Source organism: Setaria italica, chromosome II (assembly GCF_000263155.2).
Source record: "Setaria italica strain Yugu1 chromosome II, Setaria_italica_v2.0, whole genome shotgun sequence".
Lineage (NCBI taxonomy): Eukaryota > Viridiplantae > Streptophyta > Magnoliopsida > Poales > Poaceae > Setaria > Setaria italica.
Genome location: NC_028451.1, coordinates 14,792,393 through 14,809,060, shown reverse-complemented (window position 1 = coordinate 14,809,060; position 16,668 = coordinate 14,792,393). Strand labels below are relative to the sequence as shown.

Sequence of the window (16,668 nt, the reverse complement as noted above, 5' to 3'; positions counted from 1 at the left end):
AGCCTGCTCGTCATAGAGCTCATCCAGGGTGAGAAGATAAGCAGTCATGTGGAGCATGGTGGGATCATCCTCGCGCTGTCCATGTCCTTCCAAAGTCCTCACTCGGGCCAGCCAGACCAGGCGGTTCTTCTTGACAAGCGGGTAAAACCTCATTGAAGTGCGGCTGATGTGCTTTTCATAAATCTGGCATAGGAAACGCAGAGCCTTTTGGGCTACCACTTGGTAAGTTTCCTTGTGTCGAAAGTCGGTGCCAGTCACATTCCATGGTTGGATGTCGAGGTAACGGCTACTCCTCCCGATGTAGATAATCATCTCACACCGAAGGATTCCAAGGTCCTTGTACTCCCTGCTGCTGTACTCCAGGCGCTCATAAATTCCGAGGCGGTCCATGCAGGCGAACAACAACTTGGAAAACCGGGCTCCTCCAAGCAGTGGTTGTTGACCCATCCTTCTTCGACCATCTGGAAAAGAATCGGGGTGCAAATTAGTTTTGCAATAGAGCAGGGGTAGGAAGAAATTTTGTAAGTAATTTATTTTGATCAAAATAGCTTTTCTGGTCCTAAGGTCACGTCCTACAGCCAACGACAGCTCTGATACCACCTGAAGTGTCCCCACATCAGTGGAGACTAAATGTGATACAAATATCAGTCCCAGAAGGCTGATAACACATTTATTCAATAGATAGTTCAAATATCGTACAACTCCCGAGGGAGTGGGCGTGAAAGCCACACCGAAATGATAAGCAAATAAATCACCGCAGCGAGTCAAGCTACTGTCAAGAGACAGCACTCGAGACTACTCAGCAGCAGAAGCATTCTACAAAGGCCAACACCACAGGGAAGCGTTGGGTGCGGAAGCGACCTCCTACTCAAAATCCTCGATGATGAAGTCCGGGTCTTTCTCTGTAGCAACAAAAACAAGGGTGAGTACAAAAGTACTCAACAAGTTCAACCCCATCCACGGAACGGGATACAATTAAGAATATGCACAGGATAAAGCAAGGATAAGGTTAAGGTTTATTTGTCATAAAGCTAAGTTTTTCAACACATGTAGCGGTTCATTTTCGAAAGGGTTTTTCCAAAACATTTTCTTTAGTAACCGAAACAATAAAAGGGGGTTGATCTTACACAAAGGATCCAAATTTTAACGCTACTAGACTTCCCGCCCACAGTAGCTCACGGCGCAACTGCCAGACACCTTCCAAAATTCAACTCACACTATGGAAACCATTCATCACCCAAACACTAGTTATGTGTCCAAGCCGTAACTCGTCCAATGCCGTGGACACGGCTATCCGGATAGGTTCTAACTCTGCAGAGCTTGTACACTTTACCCACAAGTAGGGTACCGCAGCACGATGACGTTAGTGTCGGTGTAGATCCTAACAATGCCATTACCCACCTTAGCTAAGACTAACTAGCCAACACGGAAGCAACCAAGGGGTTAACGACCTTCCAACGAGATCTTAACCAAGATCTAAGTTCACAAAGTTTGTAGTCCTTCTCCATGGTCTCCCGTTGCTCACCAGCTCTCCTAATGGCTAACAGACCAGCTAGTGGGATTTATGCTAAGCCGCCGCCCACACAACGGTCGAGCGGTTGCATGATAGTGGGTTAGGCAAGATGGCACATCAACTCGGTCCTTAACTGTGACAAGATGGATATCTCCCAACCTTGCTCAACCACAAAGGTACGAGCCCAACGTATTGGCATTTCACACAAGAAACACCCATCCATCTCATCTAAGCATTTCTTTTCTTTATTTCTGAAAACCCATTTTGCTCATTTGAAAACACTCACACATTTATCCTTTAAATAAACCATTGAAGTCATGATTGAATTGAGTAACGAGGTCCTAAGCATTCTAACGGTAATTATCATCCAAATAGAGCAAATCATATTTAGAGATAATTATAGGACAAATAAGGAAGGTTCATAACAATCAAGGGGTGGCTATCCAACCGTGTTTCAGCAGTAAAACAATATGCAATTTTATAAAACAGACCAATAGGTTGTGTTTGAAAAACTAGGAATAAATATGCATCAAAGGGTGAGATTGGACTTGCCATCCTCGTAGTTGGCCGGGAGTTCTTGCTCGCGGTGTTGGTCCTTCGGCTCAGGCTTGCAGTCAAACTCCTTCTCGTTGCTCCTCCTCGGGTACTCCGCGATCTACAACACACACAATCGGGCACACAATAAATAAAAGAAAATAAGATTTTACCCGTTGAGCTTCGAACAGAGAACGCGAACGGAAAATAGAAGGAATGAGTATTTTCATGAAATTTAGATATGGCTTAGCGGAAGTATATTGGAGGATGACGTGGTCAAATTTGGGATTAATTGGAGGAAGTTTGGCACATGAAATGACGAGATAACCATGTATTTAGGGGTTAAAACAAGGCTTTGGACCCAACCATAAGAACCAGGGGCCTATTTATGAAGATTTCTGGGTGGTGGAGGGGCATATCCGTGGGAATTTCTTGAGAGTGGTGGGAGGACTGGTTGGTGAATATGGGAAAGGTGGGGGTTAGATCGAAAAGGGGGTGTCTTTCTTCTTCCTGTGAACCGTACGGTACAGGGAGTTGGGGAAGGGGCGGCCGGCCTAGGGGCGGCGGCCTAGGCTCGCCGGCGGCAAGGGGAGACGGCAGGAGAGGGTAGAGAAGGCCGTGGGGAGTCCGTTTGAGGCCTCACCTCGATGAATCCGCGACGGGAACACTAGTAGAGAACTCACCTTCCATCCGCCCCATTTTATCCCGGTTTAAAGTTGGTCCGGGATAAAAGATTCACCAACCGGGACTAAACCACCCCCCACTGGTGAGGGGCTTACCAACCGGGACTAAAGAACCCATTTAATTCCGGTTGTAAACAGTAGTGGTCTGGAGGGACCTTTTGTCCCGGTTGGAAACACCAACCGGGACTAAGGGGGCCCCTTTAGTCCCGGTTGGTGTTTCCAATCGGGATAAAAAGTCCCTCCCTCATTTTTCGTGCGCCCCCTCCAATTCCCCTCTCTTTCTTCTCTCATTGGCGCATTACCCTCCTATATTCCCAGCTTCTTATCTCTTTCTTCTTCCTTATCTCTTAGCCTTTCTCTCTTTCTTCTCTCACTGGTGCCGCTGCCCCCTCCCCTCCCTCCCGACGCCGCTGCTGCCCCTCCCCTCCCTCCCTACCAGCGCCGCCGTCCCCTCCCCCTCCCTCCCGGCCCACCGCCACCCCTTCCCTCCCTACCGGTCGGCGCCGCCCCCCCTCTGCTGCCCTCCCCTTCCCCCTCTGCTCGCCCCTCACTACCATTGAGGAGCAGCAGCGGGGCGAGGTACAGGGCAACGCAGTAAGAGGTGGCCGGCTGGCGGTGAGCTCGGTGGCCAAGTTAGTGTAGTTGTGGTGGTGAGTTCTTGCAGTTTTTTGTTGCAGGCGGCAGCGACGGCGAGCTCGGTGCAGTGTTAGTGTTGTTGTGGTGAGTTTTTGCAGGCGGCGACGGCGGGCGAGGAGTGGTGGGTGGATACGGCGGCGAAGGAGGCAGCGCGAGGCGAAGCCGGAGCAGGCGCACTGTGCGAGCGAGCGAGGCCGGAGCCAGCGCGCCGACGCGGGGTGCGGGTGGCGGCGGGATGCGGTGGCCTGGCAGCGGCGCACGGAGGCCGGCGGCGCGGGAGCCGAGGCAGGCCTCCGCCTGCCGGTGCTTTTTTTTATTTTTTTGGAAAACTCTTTTATCCCGGTTGGTATTCCCAACCAGGATAAAAGGGGTCTTTAGTCCCGGTTGAGTGACCTGGGACAAAAGACCCCCCTTTTGTCTCGATTATTTTATCCCGGATGGTTTTTTGGGAGATTTGCTCCCTACCAACCGGGATTAAAGACAAGTTCTCTACTAGTGGAAGCGAGGGGGCCGGTGTGGACAGGGGCGACGACGTCTCCAGCGAGACGAGCGATGCACGGGGGAAGGGCGGTGCACAGGGGAGGGGGCGAGCTGGTGTTGGAGAGGGTGAGGGCGAGTTGGGAACGAGCTTCGGGCATCGAGGCCCCTTTTATAGGCGATGAACGGAGGAAACGACGAGCTCCCGCCAATGGGGGCCGGCGAGCTCGGGAGGCGCGATAGGGGCCAGCGTGGGGTAGGGAAGGGGCGCCGGTGGTTGGGGGGGAGAAGGGGCCTGGGGCGTGGCCTGCAGGGGTGTCGCCGTCGCCGACAGGCGTGGTGCGCAGATGCCGAGGCTGGCAGGGAGGGGGCCGGGCACAGGGGTCGGGTGCGCCACCGGGGGGGCGGTCGTGGGCCCCACGCACACGATGGAAGGGGGGAAGCCGGCCAGGGAGTTGTGCGCCAGGGGGGCCGGCCAGCAGGGTGGCGTTGGGGGTGTGCGCTAGGAAGAAAGGAGAAAGAAGAAGAAAGAAGAATGAGGAAGGAGGAAGAAGAAAGGAAGAAAGAGGAGGAAAAAGAAAAGAGAAAAAGAAATAGGAGAAAAAAGAGAAAAAGAAAGGGAGAGCCAGCGGTGATTGCGGAGGACGGTCGGAGCACACGCGACGGTTTGTCGACCGGCACGCGGTGAAATTTACGGGGAGGATAAAAAGGATGGCTGTCGGCTTTGGGTGTCGGGACGGTGAAATTGCCGGGAAGATTAGATTTTCGGGAGGTCAGCAGTCGCAAGATTTTAAAAATAATTTTTAGCGAGTGATTTAAGTTGGTGATTTTTGCGGATGTTACACACCACGACGCGCCCGTGCTGCTGCAGCTGCGGGTGCCTCGACGCTGGAAGCCTGGAAGCCCTGCAGGCACCCCACTGCCGCCCTTGCCTTTCACAGCTTGAATGCCGGCTCCGCATGTCCTACCGGCGCCGCCGGGGCCTTTGGGTGGCCTCGTGGCCAGCTCCTCGAGTCCCACCGCCTTCGCCAATCCCCGTGCGCGAATCCGCCGCCCAATCCCCGAGCTCCGACGAAGCGCCGCTGCAAGCGCTGAAGCAAGTCCCTGCCATCACGGCCTACTGATGGTCTGATGCCGAGCCACGGGTGGCAGTGCCACTTATGGGGCCATCTCCGGGCCACGCCGCTCATGGCCTCCATCGTGGAAGGGCCGGTCACCGCCGGGCTCTCGTTAAGGCAATGCCGCGCGTGGCTACCACTGAGGCATGGCCGGCCAGTGTTGGGTGACGCAAGATAGGATAGGAGAGCAGGAGAAAGAGAGAGGAAGAAAACGAGAGATGTGGGGGGTGAAACAAAACAAAAAATTAATCAGGTCCCACGAAGAAATGGTGGGTTGGAAGGATAGTTTCCTGAACCAATATCTTGCTGTTGAACCAGTGTCTTGCTGATGTGGTACCGTAGACTCTGCTCGTAGAAACTTTGGGTTGGAACTGTCCTAAATGGGGATGGTAATGATCAGGTGTCCCGCACTAGTAAGCCCACTAGTGAGCCTATAGGCTGCTTTGAAACTCCTGATTGTCTTAAAATGTAGTATCATGCTTTATCTACATATGCTTGCAAGTCTTACTATATAAGGATAAGTCCCGCACTAGTAAGGGTTTCCATAGAATACAGGAAATTGAAAAAGGGTAAGGAAGTGGAAAAAAAAGTGACGGAAAGGATAGTGGAAACCCTTTTTCCAGGTTTAAGTCGCACTAAAAAAACCGATATCTTTTGAGATATCATGAATGAATTTCAAGTCATTGAACAAGTATATTGGAAATGGTGGTTAGGGTCGACTATTTGTACAATATCAAATATGGTGTTTTAAAAATCCGTTTGAATGGTCTATATACCATATTGTTCGAAAACATCCCATGAAAGATAAGATTTTCAAAAGTCTCACTTTTATCCAAGCCGGCCCAAACTCAGCACAAGAATAAGCCCAGCGTGTGCCAACCTTCCACATACCGGCCACACGACGGAGTCATGGTTCTATATGGGTTTTTAGTTTCTATGCAATCATAGTTTAGTTTCTATATGCGTTTTTAATAATAATAAGGGCCTGTTTGGTAGGGCTTATTGGACGGCTTCTCGAGCGGCTTCTGGAGAAGCCGTACCAAACGCCCTTCCAAAAAACGGCTTCTCTCGCGAAGCACCCGTGAAGCCGTTTTCCAATTTGTACTGGGGAGGAGAAGCCCAAAAAACCAGCTCCCCGCGGCTTCCCCTCCATCCGCGCCCCCCATGTTACCAAATTACCCTTCGACTTCGGCAAAATTACACCGAATTGCCACCGCCTCCTTTTCCTTTCTTCCTCTCGCGAACCGTTCCTTTCTCTTCTTCTGGTAGCGCCTCCTCCGGTCTGGTCTGGCGGCGGCCGGCATGGACCCTCCTCCGGCGGCGGGAAACTTGGATCCGGCGGTCGAAAGGGGTAGATCCGGTGGTGGGCTCCAAGATGCGCCAAGCGGAGGGTCCAACGGCGCGCCGTATGTGTCCGGCGGAGGGGCTGGCGGCGCCCCGTTCTTGTGGCCGGGAGGCCCGCCGACGGGTCCCCTGGGTGCCCTCCTGGCCGCCGCGGGAGTGCCTCCCGGCATGGTGGCGGGCGCATGGCCTGGAGGCGCAGCAACCGCGGCGGGCCAGCCACCGGCGCAGCAACCGGCCATCCCAGCCGCGGCGGGCCTGGCCGCCGGCGCGTGGCCCGGCATCCCCGGCGCATGGCCCGGCGTCCCCAGCGCGGGGCCATCAGCTTCCCAGGCCTCCGGCATCCCCAACGCCGCCATGCCCGGAGGATGGCCGGAGTGGTGGGCCGGAGCAGCGGCGGCGGCTCTAGGGCCGGATTGGCTCCGTGCCGATCCTCAACAGGAGACAGCTTCACAGGAGGTTGGAGGCAATGACGAGCGGCTGCCGGTTCGGGTCACCTCTGGTCCAGTTCGGAGCTCCTCAACTCGTCGGCGAGGTACCCGCGCACCTAGGCCACCACCGGCGGCTAGGACAGCTACTGCTCCTGCATCTGTGGACGTCGACCTCACCGATCCAAGGTAAGAACATATGATCCAATTAAAGTGATTTCCTTGTTTGAGCCATTGTGATTGCTGTTGTGATTGTTGAAGCCATTGTGATTGCTGTTGTGTTTGAGCTCAAGCCATTGTCTTGCTGTTGTCCTTAGAAAGAAGAACATGCGTGACGCATTTGCTATCTGGGACATTTTGTTGTGAACTGTGGTGTGTATTTGGATTTTTAAAGTTTTGCTTGCTATCTGGGGTGCCAGGCATGCATCAGCTGCTGGCCATTGCCTTGCATGGTCATGAAATGTGTTTTCTTTAGGGAACTGCATGCCCATTCTTGGATTCAGCATCCTTCAGTCCTTGTGGTATATTATTATCCTTCAGTCATATGCCCTAAGCAATATGCATGTAGCTAGATAACAAGATACACTAGAGTGACAGGCGACATGCCAATCTTCTGTGTGACCACTTTCACTCATTTGCATCCTGGTTTAATAAATGTCTAAGAGTCAAAAATGGCTCCTCGCAAATGTTCCATATATGATATATCATATATGTATATTACTTCATATCATAGCATATTAGTAGATCATTAGCATATCGCAATGTTTCATATCATTGCTTTTGCAGACAGCAATGTAGTAGTACCTGTGCATTGTTATTTCCCAGCTAATTGAAGGTGCGTGGTACGGTGTCTATCATCCACTCTTATGTTGAAGGTGCGTGGCTTGTCGTGGGGTTTGAGAGCCAGAGAAGTTCTAGTCAGAAGTTGAAGACTTGTTCCCCATCAGGAGTAGGGGAAGTAGGGGAATGTGCCTTCTCAATGTTCAGTTTCATGACTTCTCTGCTGTTTTGATGTATTTTTCAATCCAAGTGATAAATTTTTTATCTGTACTCATGGATGAAGCGGGAAATGATTTTGACGAAAATCTTTCCAAGGTTGCATGATTGTTTTGTTCTTAAGTGGTTTCTGCATTCTTGGGCCAAATGTTACAGATTGATTCTGGAGGTTTGATCCTGATAAGACTTATCCAAGACTAAACAAATTTCTTATGCAAAGAAATAGTAGTTCAGCCATATTTATTTTCTTTTGTACACATTTTTTTTCACTTTCATGGTTATCTCACTTGCATTTCTTTATACTTACTGTTATACAATTTCAGTCTCAAATTTGATTGGTAGTTGTCATTCTTTTACTGGTGACAGACCATCATATGACCTGCAATCCTAGGACTTTAGGTAACCTGATGTGTCGGTCACCACTATGGTCCAGTAACTTGTTCATCTTAAGCTTGCAGCTATGTCGTAACTTCCATTCTCAATATTGTTTAACATAGAGGTGATTTGGTGCTCTGCACTGCAATAGTGTTTTTATTTACCCTCTACTGTTTTGCTGAGGGGATTATGATTTCTAGTTTGCTGGCTATATTTAATAATGAGTTGGGATGAGCTTGTCCACCTATCAGACTGTTGCCTTGACACAATGAAAGTTATCAGTTTCTAGTCTGCTGTCCTTCAAGAGTTGGTGCTTGAAGCGTTTTCATTAGTCATTACTGCTCTAGCTATCTTCTCTTCTGCCATTTAATCCAAGTTCTGATGTTCTGCCATTTAATGTTGGACCTTCTGTACCACTCTCCACGATTATACTATGATTGTGTGTAGTTGTTACTGCTTAGAAGGCATCTTATGCCGAGAAATCCTGAATGGACCTTGTGACCTGCTTTGCTTATTTGAAGGCATCTTCTACTCTGTCATGCTTGATTCATTCTGTCAACCAGACCGGTTCTGTAATAGTAAGTCTGGGACAGATTTGCTACTTTAGAGAATTCTGCAATATATTCTAGTATACTGCCATATATAGTTTCTGAATATATCCTATTGGCAACAGCTTGGCTGATTGGTGTGATGAGAACAATAGGATAGTTTGTGAGATTTTTGCTGATGAAGTTTTAAAAGGAAATAGATCAAGTACTCATTTGAGTAAGACCGGGTACAAGAATGTGATAGCAAGGTTTAAAGAGAGGACTGGGATTGAGTACACTAGAAAGCAATTCAAGAATAAATGGGATAAGTCGAAGCAAGATTATGGTATTTGGAAGCAGTTGAAAAATAAGGAGACTGGGATTGGATGGGATGAAACTGGGAAGAATATTGTAATGTCAGAGGCATGGTGGAAGAAAACAGCAAAAGTAAGTAGATAAGTTGCAGTTGTACCAGATTTTTCATTTTACAATATGTAAAAATATTAATATCTAACTATTGCATTTCAGGATATAAAGGGCTCTACCAGATTCAAGCTGAAAGGACTACAAAATGAAGAACAGCTAAGCATTATGTTTGAAGACCTCAGAAATACTGGTGATGAACATTGGTCCGCTTCTAGTGGTATAGCACCTTCTTCAGCAAACTTGTCTCGTGAAAGCTCTCCAATTCCTATTGATGATGAAGATGAAGCAGACAAAGTGGATTCGGACAGTGAGCCGGAGGAGGTGACACCTAGGAGTGTGCATGGTTCAAAGAGAGGTCGAGGGGCTAGTAACATCAAGGGAAAGAAACCCAAGACAAGTACAGGGCATTGGTTTCAGGAACAAATGGGCAAGATTGTGGAGATGAATGAGAGGACAACTGCATCTTGTGAATCTATTGCAAGGAGGGAGGATACATCTGGTTGTTCCATCCAGGATGTCATGACTTTGGTCAAGAATTGTGGGGCTCTTCCCTCGACGAATGAACATTTTGTTGCATCTCTAGTTTTTACCAAGAGGGCTGAACGAGAGATGTTTATGACTTTGGATACACCTGAGGAGAGGTTTGATTGGCTGAAGAGGAAGTATGAATGGATGACTAGAAATGATGTGCCTAAGTAGTTTGTGCAACATGCTTGTATCCTTTGGATTCTATTTCTATGCTACTCTGAAATATGTATGCTTATGTATGCTACTCTGAAATATGTATGCTTATGTATGCTACTTTGAATCTATATTCTATATATGCCTAAGTAGTTTGAGTATATCTTATGTATGCTACTTTGAATCTATATTCTACTTTGCAATTCATGAATGTTACTTATATCATGAACAGATCTGAATCTTCTGACGATGAGATGTCTGATCATGATGAATGGGTTAAAAACACTCTTGGATTGTTGCGGTCTGCTCAAAATTGTCAATTTGCCACTGCTCTTATTTCTTGCAAGTACTTCATGACTTACCATGACAAGAATGATGTTAGAATTCCGGCACAAAGTGGATTCGGTTGGACAATGGAGAAGCTAAACACTCCAGGTGAAAGTCATAAGCAATTCCGAATGAATGCATCTCTATTTTACAAGTTGCATGATCTGTTAGTGGGTAGCTATGGACTAAAATCATCTCTTCATATGAGTTCTATGGAATCATTGGCTATTTTCCTACTTGTGTGTGGGCATGGTACTTCTACCAGTGGTGTACATGGTATATTCAAGCACTCCGCAGAAACAATTAGTAGAAAATTTGAGGAGGTATTGATATGTATGGTGGCTATGAGTGCAGACTACATAAAGCCAATTGACCCTAATTTCTCTACTACACATCCTAGGATTAGTAATGATCGTAGGATGATGCCACACTTTAAAGATTGCATTGGAGCTTTGGATGGCACTCACATTTCAGCGACACCACGTCCTGAGGACCAGATTAGGTACATTGGTCGGAGTGGCAAAGCGACACAAAATGTTCTTGGTATTGTTGATTTCGACATGAGGTTCACTTATGCATCTATTGGTCAGCCCGGGTCTATGCATGATACTAATGTTCTCTTCCATGCACTTCGACATGATCACTCTACCTTTCCACACCCCCCTCTAGGTATGTCGGATCACCTACCTTATCTTTTCTCATGTCTATACATGAATGCGCGTGGCTCACAACCTTCATTTTTTTACATGTGTATTTAGGAAAGTATTATATGGTTGATGCCGGGTACCCAAATAGACCTGGATACTTGGCACCATACAAGGGTGAAAGGTATCATGTGCCAGATTGGAGGAGAGGTCCTGCTCCAAATGGTGAGCAAGAACATTTTAACCATTTGCATTCAAGTATTCGCAATGTGGTAGAGCGCTCTTTTGGTGTGTGGAAAATGAAGTGGAGAATCCTTCTCAAGATGCCGAGTTACCCAATGGAGAAGCAAATGATGATAGTTGCCGCAACCATGTGTCTCCATAACTTCATTCGTGAAAACCACACACAAGATAAGGATTTCCGCAAATGCGATCGGAATCCCGATTATATGCCCACTATACCTTCAAGATATAGGAAGCACTATGTCTCTCAAGATGCTGGAGATACATCCAACATGGAAACAGATGATCGGACCATGGATAAATTCCGAGATGATCTTGCTAGAGCAATCTTCCTTTCTAGATCATCTTGAGTATGTCAGTTAGCTTATATGGTTGCATGCTATGTAAGGATGGTAGCTATTATTTATGAACCGTGATGAATTCAAATATTAAAAAAAAATCAGCTGAATTTTTTTGAGAGAAATACAGGAGTAGCAATTAAAATATTTATGAAACGTGATGAACCGTGATGAACCGTGAGAATTTTTTTGAACCTGGATGCGACATTCGCTAGTAATCTATTTATGAACCGTGATTATCTATTTTCATCTATTAAAAAAAATCCATATAGTTAAGGGCATCTATGACATTTGATTTATCAAAGCCATTCCTAAAAATACAGGAGAAGCCGTTTTGCCAAACACTTTTCAGAATGGCTTCAGCTTCACCAGAGAAGCTGTTTCACCAGAGCAGCCACAGCCGCAGCCGTTTCAGCCACAGCCACAGCCCTACCAAACAGGCCCTAAGTCTCAAAATGTCCGAGACAAATGCCTGTCTTTCTGCATCGTTTTCAGTCAAAATATCCCATGGCGCTTTAGGATTTGCGTATTCGTTTCTCTCTTATTTGATGTCCTCGTGGGCCAACTTCTTAATGATTTCTCGGCCCATACTCTCGCGGCACCTCCGCCGCTATAGGAGGCCTGGCCGCGGCGTCTGTTTCTTTCTCCCGTTCACGGTTCGCCTCACTCTGCCATTCTGACCCTCTCGGCTCTCCTCCCCGTGTGACCTTCCTCTCCTTGCGGCGGCGTGGGCGAGCAGCGGCGCCCTTCGCCCGTCTTCGCCGGTCCGTTCGCCGTTGACGAGCACCCACCAGGTACGCGCACTCCTCTTCCCTTCCTCGACCCTGGTGTCCGGAACGGAGCACCCAAAACCCTAAGCTCGATGTACTATTCCTACTAACTTCGATTTACACGTGCAGTTGTGACCCATGTCCTATACTGGGCCCGCCCCTGTTTCTCACTAGGTTCTGGTGACATTTGCTCTTACCGCCTCCCGATTTGTGTGATTTGCAGGGTAATTTCGGAGATGGCGTTCCTGCAGAAGGTTGGGAATCTTGTCAAGCGATCCACTGGTGCCAGCTCGTCGCTCAACCAGGCGGTTCGATGCATGTCCTCCTCCAAGCTTTTCATAGGAGGTTCTGAGTTCTCCGCTCGACACTGCTAATTCATTGTCTTGTTTGTTTTCGTGAATGGTTGGATACATTTAGGATTTGATTGCCACAGAATGATTCGGCTTATTGTACACAACCATTATTCTATTGTACCATGCTTACCGATTTGTCATCCTTGCAGGAATCTCGTATGGCACAGATGAGCACAGCCTGAGGGATGCGTTTGCAGACTATGGTGAAGTCATTGAAGGCACGCATCTTTTTTTTTTTGTATTTGTTCTCTTTCAGATATACTACACAATTACGAATACTTTCTCCTGTTGCGGTGGTGTTATTGTTCAGCTAGGATAATCATGGACCGGGAAACCGGAAGATCGAGGGGGTTTGGTTTTGTGACATACACATCCACAGAGGAGGCAGCCGCTGCCATTACTGGCATGGATGGGAAGGTGCGTTGTGCTTACTTTGCCAATCTGACTGGATTTAACAATCAAGTGACCGTACACCTGGTTGTTCATACATGTTGGTCTGCTTTGCTTTCAATTTTTTACTCATGGTTAAGTATGTGCATGCTGAACAATCGGACTGTGTGTACCAATCTGTATTCCTATAAGGTGTATTTGCTAGAAATGATTTGTCTCTATAAATGTAACCATGCGGCTCTTTTCTGAATCTGAAAATGTTACTCCCTCTGTCCCAAAAAACAAGTCATTTTAGGTTTGTCTTAAGTCAGACTTTCTCAACTTTGACCGAATTTATAGAGAAAAGTATCAATATTTATGGCATCAAATAGGTATATTATAAAAATATATCTCATGATAAATCTAATGGCACTTATTTCATACCATAAATATATCTAGTTTTTTCTATAATCTTGGTCAAACCTTTTGACTTAGGACAATTCTAAAACGACTTGTTTTTTGGGATGGAGGGAGTATGTATTATCTTGAAATTATGGTCTGATGAACTCATGGCTTTCCATATGCTATAACGAATTGATGAGCTGACTTGTGTAAGACAGATAATGTAGTCCAAATCGATAAATCGTTGAGCTCCTTAATTTAATGGATTCCATAGGTAACCTAAATCTGCAACGATGTGCTGCAATCTGGTTCATATCCCACTATGCAGTGTTAAAATAGCATTTGGTTCAGGCAGAGCTAACCAAATACTCAACCAAATTGCATTGTTGGTTTATTCCATGTTTCAGGGTCAGTTTATGGTTGTTTGAGAAAAAAAAAGGGTCAGTTTATGATTGCTGTGCTGATGTTATGCAACTTTTGATTCTCTTGCACCTGTCTGTAATTTGAAATGTTTTAAGATCTTTATTTGCAATTTTAGTAATATAGTATTCTGCCTAACATTTAAATTTCTAAAAGCTGTTGCCCAATAGATTATGGTAGTATCTCAATGCCAAATGGATTATATGGGTTTGCATTGTTGCTGCTGGATCAAATATGTACATGTGATCTTGAAGTTAAGTTCCATTTGATGTTATAGTCAACCAATGCTACACATGGTGCATTTGGTTTTCGGATTTCATCTTACCACTGAGACTTGATATTACAGTTTTTAACTTGCATGAGATGCAAGAAACATAGAATAATTTCATATGATCAACCTTATGTATATGAGTGGTTGGTACCTTAATATTCCTCTTGTGGTTTGTTAAATTCTATAGTAGGTCCTTACGCTTGGGCGAGTTTCTCATCTAGGTCTCTGAACTTAAGAAATGGCCATTTATGTCGTTGAATTTGTATAAGTGGATCAACAAAATTTTGAATCAAATAGGGGAAACAACCTTGGTTTATTCAGAATTGTTGTTTAATACACCATCATCAAATGAACCGATGAAAATAGATGCTTGTAATTTTAAGATAAATATTTGCTCAAATATTAACTAAGAAAGGTGAACATGCCATATCAAAACCTGTGAATTAAGCCGGAACTGGACCTACTTTGACACAGTTATACTAGTGAAAGAGCCAAATGTGCAACATATGTGAGCCTAATGATCATGGACCTGGGTGAGATTGTCATGCAAGTTTATGGATTTGTGATGCATTTTAAGGTTTTATATGTAAGAGTATGACAATGATGCATTATGGTTACTGAACATGAGAAACAAGCAAAATCTGTCAATTTGTTCTATTGGAACTGCTTACATATGGCAATAGGGGAATTGGTAATGGCACAACACGGCAGTACAGCTGAGGAGCTAGGATAGCTATGTCACTAAAAATAGGAAAAAATAAAGTTATCTTCTATGTATGCAAGTCCTAGGCCTGGCATAACAAATAGCAGATTCAGTTATTTTAGCGGTATACTAACTGAATGGAAGGCTATATTGCCTATATGCATGCATCGTCATGATGTCCATAGTAAAATGTTTCCATGCTGTATGTCAAGATGAAACCAAAAATTTAGGCATGCCAATAAACAAAACCTGAAAGTAGAGAAACACTGATCAAAGAAACAAAGCAAAATGAACAAGTTCTTCCTGTGGACAGCGACCAGATGTTCCATTAAACAGTGATATGGCTGGTTACTGGCTACAGAAACAAAAAATATCTATATGTATCATTTTTAGCATGTGTTCAACAGAACTGCACTCCTTGATGAGAAAATACGGATGGGTTTGACAGACATGGCAGGATATGCTTTGGTTCATTTAAATCTGCAAAAGGTGTTTTGAGCTTCTTATTGGAAACTCATAACTCATGTTGCTATGTTTAAACTAGAAGAAGCATATAGTCACAATAAATACACTCTGGCACTAGCACTATTGCATTTAGTGTATATCCCATACACCAGCCTGAAAGTTTGGTCGCAAGTGGTTTTCACTTGTGTGCCAATTTGTTCCTTGAATACAGTGCCTAATAGTAAGGCTGTTAAAAAAGCTTGAGTCTTGTGAGCTTCTTGAACTCAACTTGTTAATGGCTTGATTCAAGCTTTGGCTCGACTGAAAATGAGCCGAGCTTGAGCCTGCTGTCAAGCTCATGAGCTCTATCCAGCTGAGCTTGAGATATTCAATGAACCTTGTTAATTTTGTCAATCCACATTATGTTGTGCCTCGGTGCTTATGTGGCCCAATTTTGAAACTGCCCAGTGTGAGGTCACGTCACATGTGGACGGTGATCACACTCACGCCGCTCTCACAGCACCCCTGGCCCAACTTTCCCCAATCTCTTCTCTTTCCATGGCTCGTTGCACAACATCTGCAAGTAGAACTGTGCCCTGCCTGGGTGAGGCTGCTAGCCTAGATAATAGATATGCAAGGCATTTAGACATCACCATGAAGGGCCACCACTGCTGCCTGACCATTTCTTGTCTTTGCCACAAAGTAGCTTCTGTGTTGCACAACATCTGCAAGTAGAACTGTGCCCTGCCTTGGTGAGGCTGCTAGCCTAGATAATCGATATGCAAGGCATTTAGACATCACCATGAAGGGCCTCCACTGCTGCCTGACCATTTCTTGTCCTTGCCACAAAGTAGCTTCACCAATATCCATTCCCAAGTCCACATAGAGGAAGGAGCAGTCCATCTGTGCTTTTGTGTGCAGAAATGCAGGTGAAAGAGCTCAAGATGTACTTGTTTGTTTTGCAGGTGAACGAGCTCGTGCCATCTCCAATCTCCAATCCCTTGTATATTCTTGTTTTGCATTGATTTGGTTCCAATCAGGGGCGGAGCTGCCCAACGCCTAGGGCCACTCCATGGGGCAACTGCATTTGCTGGGCTCCTTCATGCTACAGTGCAATACGTAATGGAAAAACTGGATTGACGCCTAGGGCCATAACCCTAGTGGCGCTACCCTTGCCTCTACCCGTGGTTCCTTTGGTTCTTGTGTTCTATGGCATCTGAGTGTTTTGTTTGTCCTCAAGATGTCCCCTGCTGAGCTTAGTCAAGCTGAGGTTGAGCCTTTGCGAGCCTCATCCAAGCTGAGCCTGAGTTTGACTGCATGCTTGAAGGCAATCCTAGGCTCACTCAAGCTCGGCTTGAGTGGTATAAAGCTGGAGCCTAACCTGTGACCTCGTCTTGTTGACAGCCCTACCTAATAGAGTCCATGCCCTCAGTGTCCTGACATCCTCAGCTACTAACATGCGAGTTGGCCACAACCGAACTTTCTCTTCTTCACTATCTCTTATGGTGGGGCTACTGCAGGTAATGTTCAGTGCTGTGCCTGCAGGGCAGTGTCACAGGTAGTGTATGACACTGTAGCAATAGCTGCAGTATTCATGCAGGGTCGGTGGCACCAAATTAGTTGGGATTGGAAACTATAGATAGCAATCG

General features: G+C 46.3%; 2 protein-coding genes across 2 annotated transcripts in view; both read left to right on the top strand.

Annotated features, from left to right (window-relative positions):
- The first annotated feature begins 6,473 nt into the window (after positions 1 to 6,473).
- LOC101767539 (L10-interacting MYB domain-containing protein-like) lies at positions 6,474 to 9,753 on the top strand. Its single transcript, XM_004959182.1, has 3 exons — positions 6,474 to 6,919; positions 8,775 to 9,075; positions 9,157 to 9,753. The coding sequence occupies exons 1-3, from the start codon at positions 6,474 to 6,476 to the stop codon at positions 9,751 to 9,753; spliced, it is 1,344 nt and encodes a 447-aa protein (XP_004959239.1).
- A 2,167-nt stretch (positions 9,754 to 11,920) lies between these two features.
- Positions 11,921 to 16,668, top strand: part of LOC101767138 (glycine-rich RNA-binding protein GRP2A) — a gene marked incomplete in the record, with an annotated part of 6,021 nt that continues 1,273 nt past the window's right edge. Inside the window, 4 exon segments of the mRNA XM_012844220.3 lie at positions 11,921 to 12,081; positions 12,281 to 12,402; positions 12,560 to 12,628; positions 12,721 to 12,828. Of these exon segments, the coding sequence (XP_012699674.1) occupies positions 12,294 to 12,402; positions 12,560 to 12,628; positions 12,721 to 12,828 (286 nt within the window).

Coding starts and splice junctions, on each gene's coding strand:
- LOC101767539 (XM_004959182.1), top strand. CDS start 6,474: ATGGTGGCGGGCGCATGGCCTGGAGGCGCAGCAACCGCGGCGGGCCAG. Junction 6,920..8,774: donor GTCGACCTCACCGATCCAAG/GTAAGAACATAT, acceptor TATTGGCAACAG/CTTGGCTGATTGGTGTGATG. Junction 9,076..9,156: donor GGTGGAAGAAAACAGCAAAA/GTAAGTAGATAA, acceptor ATTGCATTTCAG/GATATAAAGGGCTCTACCAG.